We start from the raw sequence: 21,555 nt of genomic DNA, 5'->3' as shown, positions 1-21,555 counted from the left end.
CCATGTTGTACTTCAAAGTAATCGACAGTCAAAACAAAGTGAACTAAAGTCACTAAAGCTTTAAAAGTCTTGACTCACACACAATGCAGTCCAAGACAAAGAAGAGCACCTTGGTGAGCTTTGCAGTGCCCGTGTTTGGAACGGAGGTAAACCACGGTTCAATCGTGGGTCAACTCCTTCCCATCACAGCTGCTGTTTTTTTTTCTCTTTGCTCTTTGCTTCTGTTTTCCACACCTGAGCTCCAGGAAGGATTTTTACACCCTGGCTGCCACCCTCGTGTTGTTGCGCTATTTGTCCTACATTTTCTCACACAAACTGTTGCGGCCCGCCTACAGCGGCCAACATTTTGGAGGCTTTCGCACCTCTGCTACAAGATGGCAAACGCCAAAAAAAAATGCTGTCGTTGTAATAACATAATGTTATCAGAACATCATCATTGTGACGTCCCACAAATGTGCAAGATCATCGTGTTGGAGACATGAATGGTCACAGTGACTAGCAGCCAAGGCTAACACTAACAGTAAACATTGAATCCCCATTTTTCGCGAGGGATACAGTCCGGAGCACTGCGTTAGGTGAAACTAGAGGTGTGTTGTGGTCAAGTAGTTGGCTAAAGTTAATGCTAATCTATGGAATATAGAGCGGTGCACTTTGGTCATGTTAAATGGCTAAAGCTAACTTTGTATTCAAAATAGTTGTACTGTGGTCATGTTAGCTGGCTTCAGCTAACAGTGTTATAGAGTGTTAAATGGCTACAGCTAATGCTAAATTGTATGTAAAATTGAAGTGTGTTGTGATCGTGTTAGCTGGCTAAAGCTAATGCGGTATGTAAACTAGAGGTGCGCTGTGGTTACATTTACTGTTGTGACTAGCAATGCGCTAGTCACAACTCGCAATCCTATTGGTTGACGTCAAGATGTGCTGTCGGAGAGTTGTCATTGATATGTCACACTACACGCAAGATATCCCAAAAAATCAAACATGCTAGACTTTTCATTTTGGGGGTCTAAGCAATATCATACGGCCAAATCTTGAATTTTGTCACATTACAAGAAGTCTTGTCGTTTTCACCAAAATATGTCGGGCCCGATCTGGGAAATCGCGCACGATAGAAAATCACAACAATATCTCGGCTAAAATCCTGTAGTCTGAACTAGGCATGAGCTCTGTTCGTTAGCCGGTTAAAGCTCAAGCTAATGGTAATGCTGTACTGTGCGCGTAGTTGACCAAACCTTCCTGGTTTTTAATTGGATATCTATTATGTGTCATATCCGAACTTAAATTTCGTCATCCCACGATTGACAAACTTCCTGAGTTGCGGTGACTGCTCCCAGATGACATTCCTGATTGGAGTTCCTCACTTGGTGGGTCACCCTTTTAAACAATTCTTGGTCACAGATCGGAATGTGTTTATATTTAAGTTAGCAAGTGTTAGCAGTGTGGCTAACAATCTAGAGGCTATTTGTCTGCCTTGAAACATCTGCTGCTGCAACAACAGGAAGGGAGTGCACTGCTTGAGGTGAGTGTGTGCGTGTGCGTTTGTGCCACCTTGTAATTTGTGCCCCGCTGCATTGTGGGTAAGTGCCACTGATGGCTTTATGAGCATGTTGTCCGCGAGGTGACACTTGACAAGCGCAAAAAACAAGTTATTGCAAGTTAGTTCTTTCTGGAATGTCACCTCAAAAAAGACAGAAAACCAGTAATCTTATTTTGAATATAAAGTCATAAACGACATCGGGATTAAGATTACCAATGACAAGTATATTCATTCTTGTAGGTGAGAGTTGCATGGGAAGGTCACTGATACCAGACAGTGTTGAAAATGATGCTGTCATTAAGAGTAGTTATACAGTATTTTAATAATGTCATAAACAACTTCTAGTTGGTGAGAATAGTTGAGTCACATGGAAACAGACAGCCCTGAAACTAATACAGCTACCTTTAGCATAAGTCAAGGAAAGAATGTGTAGGAAAAGATTTGAAACCCTCACAGGATCAATAAAGTTTGCGAGCCAGGAAAGATGACCGGGGTTCAGTCGTCCTCTCTCTCTCTCGGAGCGACCGTTCCTGTCAACCACGTGTGCTGGGAATTTCAGCCCGTGGATGACGGACGCTTCTGGCAACGTCGTGCTAACAAGTCGCTTTGGAGTTGGCAGTCGCGGGCGGTGAGCCGGCGTCAAACCACAGAGCGACACCTACCTGGCACGCCCCCTTTTTCACACGCGCGTACCACAGTGGAAGCAGCCAGAAAACAGCAATTGTTGCCCGCAAGGTCTTTGAGCATGCCAGAATCTCAGTGTCGAATTTTTTTGAGATAACAAAAACGTAAGCATGAATTAGAAGATTTGTGAGCATGAATTTAGATTAAAAAATTGTGGGGGTGAATTTACATAACTAAAGCTCACAGTTCAGTACGTACCTCGGTTTTGGGGTCACATTCACAAGTTCGGTTCAACAGGAAAACGCAACAAAAAGTTCCAAAAGCATTATTCTAGTTTTTTTTTCAGCAGACAGTAGTTTAAGAAGTAGAAATAGAACATTTTCTAACTACCTGAAATAACTTTACGCACCAGTTAAAGGTAAGCTAAATTCTGTTATTATAGAATTGTGCATTTGAGGACAGTTTCTCATTGACATTTACTGACCTGTCAGCAGACAGCAGGGCGAAACAAGGCAAAATAAGAAAGCAAGTACAAATAAATATAATAAAAACAGATACATACATATATATACAGTACATCAAACTGTACAATGTGATGTAGTTACATATTTACATAAAACATTACATTGGATCATAGCATATGATGAATAAAAGATTCATAGGCTAAAAACGTGCAACAATCAACAATCACGTACAATATTAAGCGATGATATTGGGATGAATGAGGTGAGTTCAGCTTTTGTTCGAAAATAAAAAAAATGGCTTGTCTACATTGTCAGTCGTCAGGGCAGAGTAGTGCAGGCACCTGCTGTTGAGAAAACCCTTTCTTTGGGGACTGAGGTTACAGGTACGGCCAGGTAAAATCTGGTATAATTATACATTTTAAAACTTGCTTTTATTTTGCCTCGTTTTATATTCTGCTGCGTGCAGCTAGGTCAACATTGCTAAAGAGAATCTGTCCTCAATTGTCTTACCTGGATAAATAAAGGTTAAATAAATAAATGGGTAATGTGCCAACATGGCTTGATTTGGATAAACAGACTTATTAGCCTTCCACCCGCAAGGGTTTTGGAATGGACAAAAATGCACTCCTTTGCGCTTGTAAAGGCCAGAAACCACAGAGAGTTTTACGTGCGCCCAGGATGGGACATTTTAACGAGGCTCAAGCGCGTTTAAAAAATACTTAAATGCCGGGTCCTCTACTACTGCATATGGGCACGTCGCTGTTGAAATGTAAATGCCAATAGCTTCGGTAATGTCTTTGACCCTGTCTGATTTCAGATCTAGAAGTGTCTTAAAGCCATTGGGATAAACTGTTGGACTCACATTTTCTTTTGTCTGGCTTAGTGACTAATACAGTATGTAATAGCATGCTCGACGTGTCCATGGACATGCAGCACAGCTAATGAACAGCGCCGACACACTGTCCTCATCCGAGCCACCACTTAAACGCCACCACTCAAACGCCATCGCTGTTGTACTCCAGAGGGAACACCAAATTATCCCACACGGCTGATTTGAATGAAGTGGGTGCTGCAGCTCTATGGGGGCTTAATGCAGCCCTACAAGCCAGTGCAAAATGTAGGCCAGTCCCAAGCCCATATAAATGCAGAGGGTTGCGTCAAGAAGGGCATCCGGCGCAAAAGTTTGCCAAACAAATATGAGCATTCATCCAAAGAATTCCTTACCGGATCAGCCGTGGCCCGGGTTAACAAGGTCTACCACCAGTGACGTTAAGGAGAATAGATAGATATAGATATGTGATGAGGCTGAAACTTGAGGGTTTTATGTCTAATGTAATTAGTGGTTATGCCCCACAGGTAGTTGTACACACCGTGCCGGTCTTACCCGATGTCGTTTTATGTATAAAACTTAGTAAGAAGTAGTTTCCAATGCAAGTCGTTTTTTTGAGAACATCGCCATTTACAAGGCTCTCAGCTCCAGCAACCTTTGGGAACACTCAGGACACATCGGCGCATATCTGGAAGTGTTTCTTCTTCTTAGGTTTTGTGAGATTTTGTGTAATCACGCGAGACTTTGAGATCGGTGATGCAATTGAATCTTTATGTGTGTGGTCTGCTGTGTTGAGATTCTTGGAGCACACTAGAAACATGACGACCAAAATTGTTGAATGCCCCAAAATATATTTTAAGAGTTGGAAAATCATTTTGTGTACCAGGCCTTATAGAGAGCAGACTTTGATGGTTTGGACACGTCTACAGGAGAGATATTGAGTATATTGGTAGAAGAATAATGAGGATGGCGCTGACAGGCAAGAGAGCTGTGTTCATTTTGGTGATGAAGAAATGTTCATCATTGTTATAGTCAACAACCATTTTTTCTGACTAAAACGAGATGATGACGACATAAAACATTCTTGAGGACCAAGACAATTATCAAGTGTATTGACATTTTTGTCAACAAATAAAAATAAGACTGAAATGCCTGCCAATTACGAGATCCAAATCATCACTAATTTTGTTTGAAGAGGCGGGAGAAGTTGACAAGAGAACCAATCAGAACAACATGTTAAGGAAGTAACGCAAGAGCCAGTTTGAGATTGATTCCAGCTGCCACGAGTTGCCGCAAGCATAGAGCTATATAAACATAAACTAACTCCATACATTATCTATGGCCGCTATTGTATTAAAATGCATGTTTAGAAACACAACCAACTGGAAGCGACAATTACAGTCGAGTCATCCTGAAACCCACACACAGGTGCACGTTAAGTAATTAAAAATACGATTTTTATCTATTTTGTGTCGAAGTCTGGTGCCTTTTCTGCTGTTTTGCTAACCCTCCTTTCCATTTTGCATCGGTGTGCGGGAGACATAAATAATTGTTTATCCTGTTCATAAATCAAGTTTATATTGTGTTGCTCTTTGTCCACAGACAACCCACACTTTATTTTTCGTAGTTCTTTTCTGTTGTCTGTTGTGTTGTCTTGTTTCCAGATTGCAATTGAAGGCGTCATTAATGCAGTTTTTCGTGTTTGTGCTTTGAAAGAAACTCTAGTTCAACCATGGCAGCCATGACAAAAAGCGTCAGGATGCGTGTATTTGGACTTCGAAAATAAAGCTTTTGTTAAAAAGGCAACTCTGTAGGCACTCGTGCCTCGGATCTGTTTGTTTGTAGTTATTCAAGAGATGACAGTTCCAGAGACTATATAGCTTATTATTTTTCTTTTTAGACTCATACGTGAGTTTCACTCATTCAGAAACCTTAGACCTGATGGAATTACATCTTATGCACTAAAATGTTTTTATTTTTGCACTAATGGCTCTGCTGATTTTACAATTTTACGTCTCAATATTTTTTTTCCAAATAAGTTAGATCCACTGCGATTGACGGGCGACCAGTTCAGGGTGTACCCCGCCTCTCGCCCGAAGATAGCTGGGATAGGCTCCAGCACACCCGCGACCCTAATAAGGATAAGCGCAACAGAAAATGGATGGATGCATCCAAACTAATCGGGAGAAGCTTCATCATGACAGTGACCCAAAACACACTGCCAACACAACAAAGGACTTCATCAGGGGGGGAAAGACAAGTCAATCACAGGACCTTAACCCAATAGAGCATGCATTTTACCTTGTGAAGAGGAGACTGAAAGGAGAAACTCCCAGAAACAAACAAGAACTGAAAGAGGCTGCAGTAAAGGCCTGGAAAAGCATTTCAAATGAAGAATGCAACAGTCTGGTGAAGTCAATCAGTCGCAGGCTTGATGCAATTATTGCAAGTAAGTGTTATGCCACCAAATATTAAATGTTATTCACTTTGACTGAATTGAATCATGTCTGTTCCAATACTATTGCTCACTTAAAAACTGGGTGGCTTCAAACAAAAGGTACTCTCTCCTGAGTTGTTTAACACGTCTACAAACCCAAATGTTTTCAGTATACAACAAAAACAAAGGAATTGACCTTGCCGTTCCAATACTTTTGGAGGGGACTGTAACTGGAAACAATTGTATGTTTGTTGTCCATGTTTCAAGTATCTTTCAACAGTTGTATGATTCTTGTTCCACATAACTGTAAACATCTATCCATCCAGCCATCCATTTTCAACACCGCTTATCCTCACAGACACGGGCAACCATTCACACCATCAACTGATTGGGAACTGAACCCACGCTGCCCGCACCAAAGTCAGGCGAGTGTACCATCACACCATCAGTGACCAACTGTAAACAATTGGATATTTCTAATACTTGTTTCATGTAGCTGTAAACGTGTGTGTGCGTGTGTGTGCGCGCGTGTGTGTAATCCTTGTTCCACGTAACTGCAAAACAATTGTATATTTGTGATCTTTGTTCCACATAACTGGAAACAATTGTATGTCTGTGTTCCTTCTTCCAAGTAACTGGAAACAATTGTATATTTGTGATCTTTGTTCCACATAACTGTAAAAAAAAAAAAAAATCTGATCCTTGTTCCACGTAACTGCAAACATGTTTCTTATCCATGTTTCTAAGTATCTTTAAATAGTTGTGTTTGTGATTCTTGTTCCGTGTAACTGCAACCAATTGTATGTTTGTGATCCTTGTTCCACGTAACTATAAAAACGTTGTATGATTGTGATCACGAGGCAGTTCCCGTTTAGTCCAAGGCCCTGTTACCTCCAAAAAGTGACCAATTGCGTGTAATTCAATTGGCCTTTGGCAGAGGTATTTGCACTGCATTTTTGTGGCAGACAGATGCGGGACAAAGGCACGGTTCCCGCTTTTTCCGCCGCGTTCAATGGCGAAGGCACAGTCCCGTCACACGTCGGGAAAATCCATTGAAAAAGCTCCACCATAATTCCCTTCCCTTTTTCACGGAGCGGGTATTTTGGTCCCTTGGACTCATAATCGGCTTCCCACTGGTAATTTAAAAGCCAGCGGAATGTGGGAATGATTGTCAGAGGCGGGGGAAAAAAGATACGGTGGCGAATGGCGTAGGACGCATTTGCCCGGACCGCATATGCGCTGGAGTCGCCTACTATTCCCGACGCAGGCATGCCGCACATTTACCGCAGCAAGAACCGTTTTTTCCCTCGTTTTTTCGTTAACAGCATGCTGCATTGGAAACGATGCCACCTGTCAGCCTGACAGCTTATTCGGCAACCCAAAAACACTTGGATGGATTGACCAGGTTATCATATTAATAATTTGTTATGAAGTGGATTTATAAAATGATCATATCTTGTCATGAGTGGATTTACAAGGTTGTCATATCTATTATGTTGTCACCAGTGTTGGGAAGATTACTTTGGAAATGTAGTGGTTTGCAATTACATCCTGTTAACCTGTTAAAAATGTAAAAGTAGTGTAACTATTTCATTTACCTGTACTTTCTCTCAGTCATATAACTAATTGCATTTCATTAACAATTTTGATTACTTTTCATAATTTTGAATGAATGCATCAACAGAACCCTTGGATGTTTCCACTAAAGAAAAGTGGATTAAAACCATAGATCATTATTTTTGATACATTACATATTTGTTCTTTACACAAATAATACACTGATAACAAAAAAATGAATGAAACAAAATGTTCAAATGTGTTTGTTGCGTAAAGCACGTGGAAAACCACCATACGGTACCAGGTTGACCCAATGACAAATGAGCACAATTTGGACAATATCGTTTCATATGACAAGCCAGATAAGTGAATGTTCCAGAAAAAAAAAGTCCCCAATTATCACGATGCAAATGGTTGTTATCATATCGCCATTTTCATAAAGTAGATTTGCAAGATTATTATATGTTGCAATGAAGTTGATTTATGACGTTGTCTTATCAATTATGTTGTCACAAAGTGAACTTACGAAGTTGTCATATTGAATTCTTTTCATTCAGTGGAATTACAAGGTTGTCATATTCATACAAAGTCATAAAGTGGATTTGGAAGGCTATCATATTGATACATTTTCATGAGTGGTTTTACAAGATTACCTATCGTATGTTGTCATAACGTGATTACATCTATTATGTTGTCACAAAGCGGACTTATGTGGTTATCATATTGATATGTTTTCACAAAGTGGAATTACAAGGTTGTCATATCGCGATGCTGTCATGAAGTAGACCGGCAAGGGTTTCACGTTCATTGCCGTGTCATAAAGTGGATTTATGTGTTTGTCATATTAATTAATGCATTGTGTTGTAACCAAGTGGCGGTTATCGCATCTATTATCACGACATGGAATTATGAGGTTGTCATACCTCTATTATGTCATCATTAAGTGGACTTACAAGGTTATTATTGAAATCATGTTGTCTCAAAGCGGAGTCACAACGTTGTCATATCGATGCTGTCATAAAGTGGACCTACATGCTTATCGTATTGATAGGTTGTCTTACAAGATTATCATATTTTGTCATAAAGTGGATTTTCTGAGTTTATCATATCTATTACGTTGAAATAAAGTGGATTCACGAGGTTATCGTAATTGATATGTTGCCATTGTGGACCCACAAAAAAGTGTCATAGGTGAAGCAAAACGTTACAGATGTTTTCATGGAAATTGGGAAGATGAAAAAAAAAAAAAAGGAGTCTTGAAGTTAGTGATTGCAAGTGGCCTGTAATTTGGAGTGCGTGGGTTCAAGCCTCTTATTTTCTGACCGCGACTTCATTGGTCGCTCAAAGGCGAAGACAGAGGCCTGGTCCACCAAAACCCTTTTTGGGTTTGTGCACAGCCCTGAGGCCTAACTAACCTCAGTGGTCGCCATGAGGAGGACACCTGCCCACCATATGGAATGCATCTGTTTGTGCAACCACCCACATGGACAGCATATGAGCTAAACAAGTGCGCTTTCCCCTGAAACACACTAGAACAATGTTTTCATATCTATTATGATGTCATTAAGTGGAATTGCCAAGTTTGTTGACTTTGGATCACAAAAACTTTGATACAAACTTGTAAATATGCATTTACATCAAGACGTGTCAATTTAGATAGCAAAAAGTGATTATAGATAACAAAACAAGTGAGAACTAATTTAGATAAAAACCTGAGCGTGAATTTAGATGAGATAGAGTTTAGATTAAAAACTTGTAAATCCATATTTGCATACCAACAATTTGTGAGGGAGTGTCAATTTAGATACACTTTTTAGCATAAATTTAGATAACAAAGAGTTGCAAGTGCAAATTTAGATGACAAAACTTGTGAACTTAGATTTTTTTTTTACAAGTGTGCATTTAGATAACAAAGACTTGTGAGCATGAATTTAGACTAGAACTTGTGTGTGTGAAAAGATTGTATACATTTAGGCTTATACATTTTAAAAGCTTGTACCTTTAGACTTGTGAGCGTGACTCTTGATTAAAAACTTCAATTTAGATTAAAAAAAAAACTTTACTTTGGACAGCCAAAAAGGGCACCTATTTTCTATATACTGGAAGTGAATTTCAGTGAAAACCTTGGAAATCAAATTCAGATAAAAGAAACTTGAACTTAAGAGTGTGAATTGAGAAAGCAAAACCGTGCGTCAATTTATATGATAAAAACTTAACCCTTAAAAACTATATCAAAAAACATCCATCCATCCATTTTCTGAGCCGCTCATCCTCACTAGGGTGGGGGGCGTGCTGGAGCCTATCCCAGCCGTCATCGGGCAGGAGGCGGGGTACACCCTGAACTGGTCGCCAGCCAATCGCAGGGCACATACAAACAAAACAACATTCACACCCACGTGCAATTTAGAGTCTTCAATCAACCTACCCTGCATGTTTTTGGGATGTGGGAGGAAACCGGAGTACCTGGAGAAAACCCACGCAGGCACGGGGAGAACATGCAAACTCCACACAGGCGAAGGCGGATTTGAACCCAGATCCTCAGAACTGTGAGGCAGATGTGCTAACCAGTCGCCCACCGTGTTAAACAATAAAACCAAAAAACTGAATTGTGAATTTTGATCATGAAAAAACAATTTAGAAAATTATATAAATATTCACAAATGTATCTTAACAAAAGCTTGTGAATTTAGATACAAAATTGAGATAAAAATGACTTTTGGTCTTAAATTTAGACCAAAACTTTGAATCATAAGCGAATTTTGATCAGATCTTTTTTCAAATTTAGATAGCAAAAATTTGTGAGTGTGAATTTAGATTTAACACATTTTTAATTTAGAATACTCAAACTTAACTTGTAAGCACTAATTTAGATTGGAAACGTGTGAATTTAGGTAAGCAAGATAATGACTTGTAAGTAGCAACATTTTGTTAACATCTTCTTCTTTCTTTCTTTCCTTTGGGCTCGTCCCGTTAGGGGATTGGATCAATTCAATTTAGATAACAAGAACTAGGACCAAATTTGGACCTTTGGGCTTAAATTCAGTCAAATATCAGCAATTTTTCATCATATTTTTTTAACTTAGAGAACAAACATTTGTGAGTGCAAATCTAGATTAAACAACTATTATATTACAAAAATGTAACTTGCAAGCACTATTAGATTACAAACTAGTGAATTTAGACAACAAAAGCACGTTAAAGCAAATTTGGCTTGTGAATTCATATGACAGTCGTGAGCTTTGTTTTCGATTAAAAACTTGTTCATTTCGATAAAAATAACATTTAAGGTCCTGTCAATAACCAGTTGTGTTCATGTATTTTTATATTTTCCTTTTCACCACCACATTGAGTGTAAACATCAAAGAAACACATTTGAGTATTTGTATGTAAAAATACGTTTTGCTGTTTTTGTGAGTGCGCGTGAAAGGAAGATAAAACGGTTGGCAACCACAGTGCAGAGAGCAACGAGGTCCTTTTGAAGCATCCATTTTTTCCCCCCGCATTTTTTGTCTCTGCTGCCAAGACATCTGTCTACTGACACACCCTGTAATTACCAATGCCCGGATAAAAATGGCCTCCCATTATTTCCACACTCCCGGCGAGCGCACACAAACGGAATACTTTCGATAAAGTCATTGAAATACTTGATTTTTTTTTTTTTTTTTTCCACATGACCGAAACAATGCAAACCGCATTCTTGGATTTGTTTGTAGATGTAAAAAATAAAAAAACTTGGTTGTACAGTCATGTGGAGGCTAACACAACATTGTGTTGACAAAAGACACACACTGGATTTTAGTGTTGTTTTCCGAGAGAGCTAGCTAGCCCCCTCTCGGCTGTAAGAGGCTGCCCTAGTTTAGATAACAAAAAGTTGTGTGCGTGAATTTTGATCACAAAAGTTGCAGATTTAGATAAGACTTGTGAGTGTTATTTTAGGGGGGAAAGTGTTCATTTAGATACCCAGGTTTAGATAACAAAATGTCAAGAGTGTGAATTTAAATAACAAATGCGTCCAAATTCAGATAACAAAAACCAGTGACCATAAGTGTAGATAACTAAAGGTTGTAAATTTAAATGACAGACGTGAGGGTGATTTTACATAAAAGCTTGTTAATTTAGATGTCCCAAGTTTAGATCAAGTTTTGAGTGTGAATTTTAAGTTTTACAAAAACTTCTGAGCAGTAATTTAGATAGCAAAAAGTTGTGCCTGCAAAAATCTTGTAAATTCAGATAAACACAATTTGTAAATTTAGCTAACAAAAGCATCACCGAGAAATACATACACTTGTGGACATCAATTCACATAAAACGTGATACAAGATTAAAATTTAGCTGCCCAAGTTTAGATTGCAAAAATGTGTCAGTGTGAATTTAGAAAACAAGCATCTAAATTCAGATAACAAAAAGTTGTGAGCACAAATTTAGATAACAAAAAGTTGTGAATTTCAATAAGACTTGTGAGCGTGATTTTAAAGAGTGCGACTTTAGATAACAAAAACTTGCAAGTGTGAATTTAGATAAGCATCCATCCATTTTCTACCGCTTGTCCGAGGTCGGGTCGCGGGGGCATTTGCTTTAGCAGGTTTTTTAGCAAGTTTGAATTTAGAAAATGAAAACTTGTGAGCGCATAGAGAAAACAAAACTTTGTAAATTCTGAAACAAAACTTGGCAATTTAGATAACAACAACAAATAAATTGTGAATCAAGCAGAGTAATTAGCATGAATTAAGATGGAATGTGTGACTACGAATTTAGATGATCAAAACTTGAGCCTGCAAATTTAGATAACACAATCTTGTGAATTCCGATAACCACAACTTGTTGAATTGAGATAACAAAATCATAGATGTGACTTACAGAGACTTATGAACATGACTTTAGATGGAACGTGTGTTTGTTAATTTTGCTAAAAATGTAAATAACAAACGTTATATAGAAGAAGAGAAGAAACATTTTATAAAAATAAAAATTACAAGAAACGTAACGTTATTAGGGTGAATTTAGTAACTTGTAAGTCCAACTTTAGAGAAGAAGTGTGTAACTCCAGATGAGAAAAACTTGTGAGCACAAAATTAGGTAAGAAGAAGTTTGGGAATTTATATAACAGGCTGGAGCATGATTTTAGAATTTTTTGTTTTGTTTATTTCGGTAAGAAAAACTGATCTTAGCTAACAAATACTTGTGTGCACAAATTTGGAAAACAAAAACGTGTAAGTGCAAACTTAGATCACAATCTTATTCATTCAGATCACCAAAACTTAAAAAATCCAAAATGTAAATTTGGATAACAAAGACTTTTTGGGGGAATTTTAGATTACGTGAATTTAGGTGAACCAAACTTGTGCGCAGTGCAAATGTAGATCACAAAACTAAGATAAAGAAGTGAGCGTGAATTGAGACGACAAAAGCAGAAATTTAGAAACAAATTTTAAAGTAGCTTTTCAAGCATGTGAATGTGTTCTTTTTGGGTGGTAATACAAGTGTAAATGTGTATTTATTTTGTATGATGTTCATTTTCGAGCGTGTCATCCATTCCGCAGGCCGAGTGTGTGAAGCGACTTCCATCCATCCATCCATTTTCTGAGCCGCTTCTCCTCACAAGGGTCGCGGCCGTGCTGGAGCCTATCCCAGCCGTCATCGGGCAGGAGGCGGGGTTCACCCCGAACTGGTTGCCAGCCAATCGCAGGGCACATACCAACAAACAACCATTCGCACTCACAGTCACACCTACGGGCAATTTAGAGTCTTCAATTAACCTACCATGCATGTTTTTGGGATGTGGGAGGAAACCGGAGTGCCCGGAGAAAACCCACGCAGGCACGGGGAGAACATGCAAACTCCACACAGGCGGGGCCGGGGATTGAACCCCACTCCTCAAAACTGTGAGGCCGACGCTCTAACCAGTCGTCCACCGTGCCGCCTGAAGCGACTTCCAAGTGAAATAATCATCTGGCACCACCGGCGAGTTTGACACAAGCACACACACACGCGCACGCACACACACACCCCTCCCCCCCCCGGTGTAAACAATGGCGCAGTGTGAGGGCACCGTGCAGGTGTCTGCCGCTCAGCATTTCGCAGTTGGAGCACAATTCAATTACAGTTGTTATATCATATTCTTTTAGCGATGTTATTATTATTATAAGAAATAATCAAATAATTTAAACATTCTTGTATTCTACATTAACTGACAGGAATTAGTAGTAAACACACAATATTTTTATAACAAACTATATTTACATTAAAAATAATTTTGAATGTAGTCTTTATGTAATATTAATTAAAAATATTAAAATGTTAAGCATAATAATGACTGAAAACAAAACAAAAAACGAATATATACACACACATACATATATTGATATATATAATAGTGTATATAATAATCACACTGATCAAGCATGATATTCAAAGTTTTTGTCATGTTAATTTCAAAATTGTATCTAAATTTAGGTTTGTCTTATCTAAATTTACAAGTTTGATCTAAATTTACAAGTTTTAATCTCAATTCATGCTCACAACTTTTCATCTTAAGTAGTCATTATTAGTAGTCTGTTACCTAAATTCACGTTTTGTTATCTAAAATCAGTTTTTGTCATCTAAGTTTGTGTTACGTATAAAATCATACATATCTAAAGTCCCAAGTTATTGTTATTTAAATTTGTGCTCACAACTTTTTGTTATGTAAATTCACAATTTGTAGTGATATAAGTTCATGCTCAAGTTTTTGTTATCCAAATTCACGAGATTTTATCGAAAATCACATCCATACGCGTTTTTCTAAATTCACACCTTTGCATGTACAACAGGTTTTCATTATCTAAATGCGCAAGTTTTTAACAAAAATCTTGTTCACAAGTCTTGTAATCTGAATTCATTTTTGTTTTCTAAATTGTTTGTTATCTTAACGGACACCCATTGCGTTCTTTTAATTCCCACTCACAAGTCAGCAGTGTTCAGTTTTCAGTGTTTGTTTGCGATGTTCCAAGGGGCATGTTGGGCGGGCGGGGACCTTTCCTTTTCTCTCTCGTTTTGGTTTACGTAACCTTCATCTTGAAGGTCACAGCCCCGTGGCGTGTAAGACGAGCGGCCATCTTGTATTGGGTGTCACAAAGAGCAGGAAATCCACCTGGCATCTTCGCCTCAGGAGGGGGGTGTAGGTTGGCGGTGGGGGTCTCTCTGTGAGGTCACTGCACCTGTTTGGGTTAATTGCTGTCAGGTGACGTAAGGCCTGTTGGGGTGGGGGGAACACACTTCAACCTGTTGTTATGGTTTGCAGACCTCAGCCAAGGCTGCGCTTTTATTTGAGGGCCGGTGGGGGTGCAGGGCTTGTTATTTTATTGTCAGGTTATACTGCTAGGCATGAATTTAGTTAACAAAAAGTGTGTAAGCTTGACTGGATAACAAAATATTCAGTGTATGAATGGGATAGACCTGTGAGCAAGAATGTAGATAACAAACACTCGAGTACCAACTTCGATACATTGTGAAATGAGTTCATCAAAACGTGTGATTGCGAATTTAGATTGCAAAAAACTTCTGAGTACTTTCTGTATAAAATCCCCAAACACCCCCACAACACCCGAAAGACATGCTGAAAACACCCCCAAAGGCAACCTCAAACACCCTCATCATCCCCAACTTTTCTCGATTTTTTTTTTTCTCATCTTTATTTGGGGATTTTTTTTTTTTTTTTTTAACGGGAGCGATTACCACGTGGAAGCCGGTGCATATCCCACCCTCGCCATCACATCTGCCGATCGCGTCACAGAGCCCCGCGACATCATCCGTCCGTCTGCCTCCAGACTTTTAAAACAGATGCTAGCTATCAGCTCAGCACACGAACGCACGTATAGACGCTGCCCAGCCGCTCCCGTCTTGAAAAGCAATCAAAGATGATTGAGAAGGATGGGAGTCAACGTTGTCCTGAGGAGCTCGAAACGCCATAAAACATGGTACAAGACTCTAAACTATTATCTCATTACATTTTTGTGAGGAGGTCTTATATAATAATAATCATACTATATATTTATTAGTGTGATCAAATAATGTATTTTTTTTTTTTTTTTTTTTTTTACCTTTGAAACCTAAACCCCGACTTGAAACCCCAACCCTGTTTTGAAACACAAACTTGAAATCCCAACCCTTGTTTCAAACCCTAACCAAGACTTGGAACCCTAATTTGAAACCCTAACTCTTGTTTGAAACCCACGCCCAGGCTTGAAACCCGAACATGAAGCCCCCAACCTTATTTGAAACCCTAATTTGAAAGACAAAGTCAGCCACTGAGAACTAGAGTGGGCTAATTTTACTGGGAAAAGCCCAGTCAGGTTTTCAGTGGCTCAGTTGGAAACCCCAACCCTTGTTTGAAACCCTAACTTAAAACCCTATACAAGGGCTCACCAAGCTTTTTGAAACCGAGAGCTACTTGTCAGGTACTGATTAATGCGAAGGGCTACCAGTTTGACGCGCAGTTGTGTCATTTTAGATTATTGATGTGAAGACACTGATCATGTTAATGTTTTCTCAATTATTATCAACAAAGATTTAACAAGTTAGAAAATGGATAAATATCAATATGCAACACTTTATTTCTACAAATCTCTGCAAGCGTTTGCGTTTTCAAGTGACCACTTCGACAACATTCCAAGGAAATCACAATGTCCTATCAGTGGTGAGCAAATTATTATTATTATTTTTTAGAACAGGCACATGTGCAACTCAGGTGGTTGGTCCTTGGGGGCTACCTGCCCCCACCAGGTTGGTTAACTCCTCCCCTAAACCTTGTTTGAACCTCTAATTCAGGTTTGAAACAAGGATTTGAAAGCCAAAAACGTGAAACCGTGTCCCTGACTTGAAACCGTACCCCTTGTTTGAAGCCCCACCGTGGACTCGAACCCCTTTCCGTCATCCCCGGTCTGGGTCTATGACAGCATCAGTAAATGTGTATTCGGAACTTGGCCAAAAGACTCTTGAAGAGTTTTGCGTTTCCGTCCCCATTTTGTCGACCGACGGGTCTTGTGGGTGTATCGGAATGAATGAAAGGATCTTTTTTCGGCGTCCATCGGGATATTCCACCGTGGGCCCACGCGGGCGACGCTGGCGCTGGCGGTGGGAGCGGGAGTCTTGACCTTGCAGGGTTCCTCTCACATGTGATTAGTAACACAGACACTTCTTTTTTTTTTTTTCTTTTTTTCCTCCCATTTTTCCTCTTTCCTTTTCTCCCACATCTATTAGTTTTTGTCCTTTTCTTTTCCCATCTTTTGTGCTTTTTCATTTTCTTCTCCCGTATCTCTTCTTTTTTGTACTTTCCCTATCCCCGTATTTCTTTTTCTTTTGTCTTTTTCCTTTTTTCCTCCTACATCTCTCTTTTCATTTGCTCCTCATAATCTCACATTTGTCATTTTTTTGTCTTTTCTCCTCCCGTCTTTCTTACTCTTTCATGATTTTCGTCTCGGTCTTTCTTTTATCCCTTTGCGTCTTCCATATCTCTTTTTTATGTTTTTCTCTCATCTTTTAATTTTTCCCTCTTTTCCCATATTTCTTATTTTCTCCATGTTTCGCTTGTCTTTTTTCTTCTTTTAATCTATTGCTTCTCCCGTCTTTTTTCCTTTTTTCTTTTCTTTTCACTTCATGTATTCCTTCTTTTTTGTCCTATTCTTCTCCTTTCTTTTTCATTTCTTCTCCCATCTTTCGTCGTCATATTTCCTTTTCTTGTCCTGTCCTTCTTTCATCCCTTACTTCTCCTTTTGATATTGTCTTCTCTCATCTTCCTCTTTTGTTCTTGTCCTGCGTCTCTGCAGTCGCTGATCTTCATGCGCGATGCTAACACTCTGGGACAGGAAGTGTCTGGCTATATCGACTACGCCCACAGACTGCAGACGCAGGACTTTGCGCCATATTTCAGCGGGAGAAAGAAGCTGGTGCCAGGACCCTCGGATTTATGGTGAGTCCTCCTCGGACACGGCTCTGGGGTCCGCAGAGGCTGGTGGGTGGTGGAGAAGGAAATCTTATTAGTTGGGATTAAATGTGAGGAGAAGTTGAAAAGAACTCTACCGTGAAGGCCTCGACAGGGACGACACTGAGAACTGAGAGCTGTTCCTAATAATTTGACCCTCTTCGTAGCCAACTCCAGTCAAATAATTCTTGAAACTCCAATTTTAAACCCTCCTTTGAAAACTAAAGAACCCTATCTTAGTGGCCTGGAGACTATTTAGCGACCTATTGGCGACTTGAGCCTCCGCTAGTTGCAGGAGGTGACGTCTCCTGGAGTCTCTCCTGGAGACTAGCTGGGTTGCCAAGGAGTCGTGGTGAAATCAAGCATTTGATTTCATTGGGGACCTTTTGGAGTCTCGTGTATACGCTCACTATAGACTGCGATCACTCATCACCACCATTGATGTTGATATCTCTACCTAGCCCACTTCCACCTTTGAAAAGATCAGAACGATTAAGCGTTTTCCTATACAGGGGTGTCAAGACATATTGTGGTTACGGTTTCCCTCAGAGGGCCTTCGTGACTGCAAAACCATGTACATGTTTAATTAGCTCATCATGTTATTACGTACTATGTACACAACTAATTGATGGATAACTAAGTCAGAAGTCAAGGATAATTGTTTGTTCAGTTATTGTTGAAGTTACTGTACAAAGGAGTTTGGTAACCCCAAAAATGCTTTTACAATAGCTTAACATTTATTACATATGACAACAGATTTGTACAAAAATCATGGAGTTGACATGATTTTCTTTCGCGGGCCACGTAAAACGATGTGTTGGGCCGTGTTACAAACGACGCCCTGGCTTGAAGCACTAACTATGTCTTGAAACCCTATTCCAGGCTGGAAACTCGAATTTCAACCCTTTCTTTGAAACCCTAACCCTGTCTTGGAACCAGATTTTACACTTTGAAATTTGTATGAAACCTAAACACCGATTTGAAATCCTACTTTGGAACCCTAAACCTGTCTTGAAACCCTACTTTGAAATCCTAAACCTGTCTTTAAACCATACTTTGAAACCTTAGCCCTGTCCTAGATTCCAGGTTTGAAACCCTAACATTTGTATGAAACCTAAACACTCATTTGAAGTCTCTTTCAACCCTGATTTGAAACCCAAACACTGACTTGAAAGCTTTACCAGTCTATCAAAACCTTCATTTGAAAGCCAAACCCTAAACCGAATCCTCGTTTGAAACCCTAACACTGGCTTGAAACTCTACTCCGAAACCCAAACCTTGTGTGTCGATCTGTACAAGTTCTTTTAATGGAGTCCCATGTGAGTTCATGTTGAGTTCATGGTTGTTTTACATAGTAAAAGCAAAGGAGCACTCGTGTCTCAGCGTGACGTGGTTACCTCATCATGGCTCTCTGCTCTTTTCATTCAAGGAGCTGTGGCAGGTTGCTCGCTTGCACGGAGAGGTCACAGAGTCGTCTGCTTCCAATTTGGTGCTGGGGCACGGCGAGCATTAAAGCTAAGCTGCAGCTAAATAATAAGCGCATGAAACCAAAGAACGGCTCCCATTGCTAAATAAACCCGCCCAAATTTTACAGCCCGCCACTGGATACCTGCTAGGTCGTAGAACCCTACAATGGAACCAAACACACATTTGTTTCAACACCCCCAAAAGCAGCCCCAAATCACCCTGAAATCTCTCCAAAAACATCCTAAGGCACCAGTACAAATACCTCCATAACGCTTTAAAACATCCCCAACGGTCTTTCAAATATACAAAAGACACCCCCAAAATTCTTCCCATCCAGCACAAACAACCCCCAAAACAGAGCAAATTATCTCCGAAAAACATCTACAAATACCCTCACATAACCCTGTAAAACTTCCCCAAACCATCCCTGAAAACACCCCAAAACTTCCAGAAAACATTCATAAAACATCTCCAAAAGCATCCCCAAAAAAACCCTGAAAACAACCCAAAAACATACCCAACACACCAGCCCAAATCCCCCCGCACACCCTAAAATGCCCTCAAACGCAACATCCCATCCAAAACATCCCTGAAAAGACTCCAAACACCACCTGCCAAAATATTCTTAAAACATCTCCAAAAGCATTCCCATCAGACCTCAAAACATCCCTAAAAAACACCCAAAAGTACCAGCACAAAACAAGACATTTCCAAAGAGCCCTCCAAAACTTGCCTGAAAACACCCAGATTACAACACACCGCACCAGCTCCAATACCCCCACCACACCAAACAACATTCCCTAAAACAACCCTATAGCACATCAATAGTGTCCCCAAAACATACCCAAATACACCCCCGCAAATACGCTCAAACACAACATCCCCTAAACACCCGCACAATAGTCCAAAACACCCAAATACATCTCAGAATATCACCAAACTTCGTCGAAAGCAGCGGCCAAAAGCATCCCTGAAAACACCCACAGCCATTGCAAAACATCCCCACATAACCCCAAAATCATCCACAAAACACTTCCGAAAAAATCCCAAACCACCCCAAGACCATTGCCAAAACATCCCTGAAAACAACACTACAGCACACAAGAACATCCTCAAAACACACCCAAATACAATATCCTCAAAAATACCTCCAATGCATCCCCAAAACATCCCTGGAAACATCCCCAAAATCCCCTTAAGCACAACATTCCCAAAGCAAACACATAACAGGCCAAAAAAATAACAAATTCATGCCAAAACACTACAAAGCAGCCTAGAAAAGACCCCCACAATACCTCAAAACAACTCCTAAAACAACCAAAAACAACCATAAACATCCTCAAAAATTCCCCAACACATCCCAAGTTAACATAACCTCACAAATATTCCCAAATTAACCCCAAAACCCCCACAACAAACTTTGGCAACAATGAGGTCCACTGTGTCTGTAAATGAAATCACATGCTGCTCTCTGGACCGCTGCCATCTTGTTTCATCATTTTATCACAATAAGTGTCAAGAAACGAGAAAGAAACAAGAAACAAGTCTCAAGAAAGAATCCCGCCAAAGACAGAAAGTCTGCCATTTTAGTATGAAGCAGATATTTTGAATGGCATTGTTGGCTATTCGCAGAGGTCATACAGACAAAGTCTTCCATGAGAGTTTTTGAAAATTCAGCCCCTGGAGAGAGTTTCATTTAGTTTGATGAAATTTAGTAGGCATATCTACCATGACTAGAGCCACAAAGAAAGTCTTTGAGGGCCACTCCTGAAAAGAAAGGAAGTCTGCGATGTTGGTTTGAAGCAGACATATTACGTACTGTCATTTTGGTCATTTCCCTTCGGCCTACAAAAAAATGTGTCCAATTGCTAGCAAATTTGAAAAATGTATAGTAGACAGATGGACAATGCTAAATTGTAAAAAAAAAAAAAAAAAAAAAAAAAAGAGTTTTTGTCGTATTTTGTTGGTGGAGCGTGGTGGCGGAGCTTGATGACTTGCCATGAAAACACGAAACCCTAACAAGTCCAGTCCACACGGTCAGAGCTTGACCAAATTCCAAGAAAGAAAGAAGAATGCTGACACAGCACGCTGATGCATTAAATTATAACCTAGCAAAGGTTGGCTCAGCCAGTGCACTCGTTCGGGTGGCTTGGGAATAGAATGCTTGCACTGCACTGGCCCAATTGTGGAATACCAATTAAGGTTTTTCCCCTTTAACGAAAATTATATTGTCTGTGACTGGTACACGGATGCACGCATACTTGCACACCGAATCGGAATCTACTAAAATGTCACATTTCTCTGGTGGACTACTTTCATTTTACGGTCAACCACTCGGGCGATCCGAGGCATTTCGATGGACAGGGCGTTGCCATGGCAACCACCGGAACACTCCGGCAGCTGGGCAGCTGGGCAGCGCCACACCCGGCACACATGCACCAGTGAAAACAAGCGTGACGGGACCGATTTGGTGGAAACGATGACGCAGGGGACTCCTGTGCTCTATTGTTTCCATCCTTAGAATGTTTTCATTGCCTATGTCTTGTGTTTTTAGCAGGGTGAATGATTGAAGAAAACTTTTGTATGGTGTCACTCAATTGAATCAGAATTGGAGTCATAAATACTAATATAAAAATACATCAGTTCATATTCCTCAAGTTGTGTTTGACCGGTGCCTTCAAG

The 21,555-nt window shown here is 39.9% G+C and overlaps 1 protein-coding gene across 1 annotated transcript in view; it reads left to right on the top strand.

Moving 5' to 3' along the window:
* The window catches only part of cfap299 (cilia and flagella associated protein 299), a 78,787-nt gene that overhangs the window by 46,133 nt on the left and 11,099 nt on the right, over positions 1-21,555 (top strand). The window contains exon 4 of the mRNA XM_061672733.1: positions 17,252-17,394. Coding sequence (XP_061528717.1) covers positions 17,252-17,394 — 143 coding nt within the window. The remainder of the gene's footprint in view (positions 1-17,251; positions 17,395-21,555) is intronic.

The sequence above is a fragment of the Phycodurus eques genome, chromosome 3 (assembly GCF_024500275.1).
Source record: "Phycodurus eques isolate BA_2022a chromosome 3, UOR_Pequ_1.1, whole genome shotgun sequence".
Taxonomy (NCBI): domain Eukaryota; kingdom Metazoa; phylum Chordata; class Actinopteri; order Syngnathiformes; family Syngnathidae; genus Phycodurus; species Phycodurus eques.
Note: the sequence above shows the minus strand (reverse complement) of the source record. Positions and strands in the feature narration are given on the sequence as shown.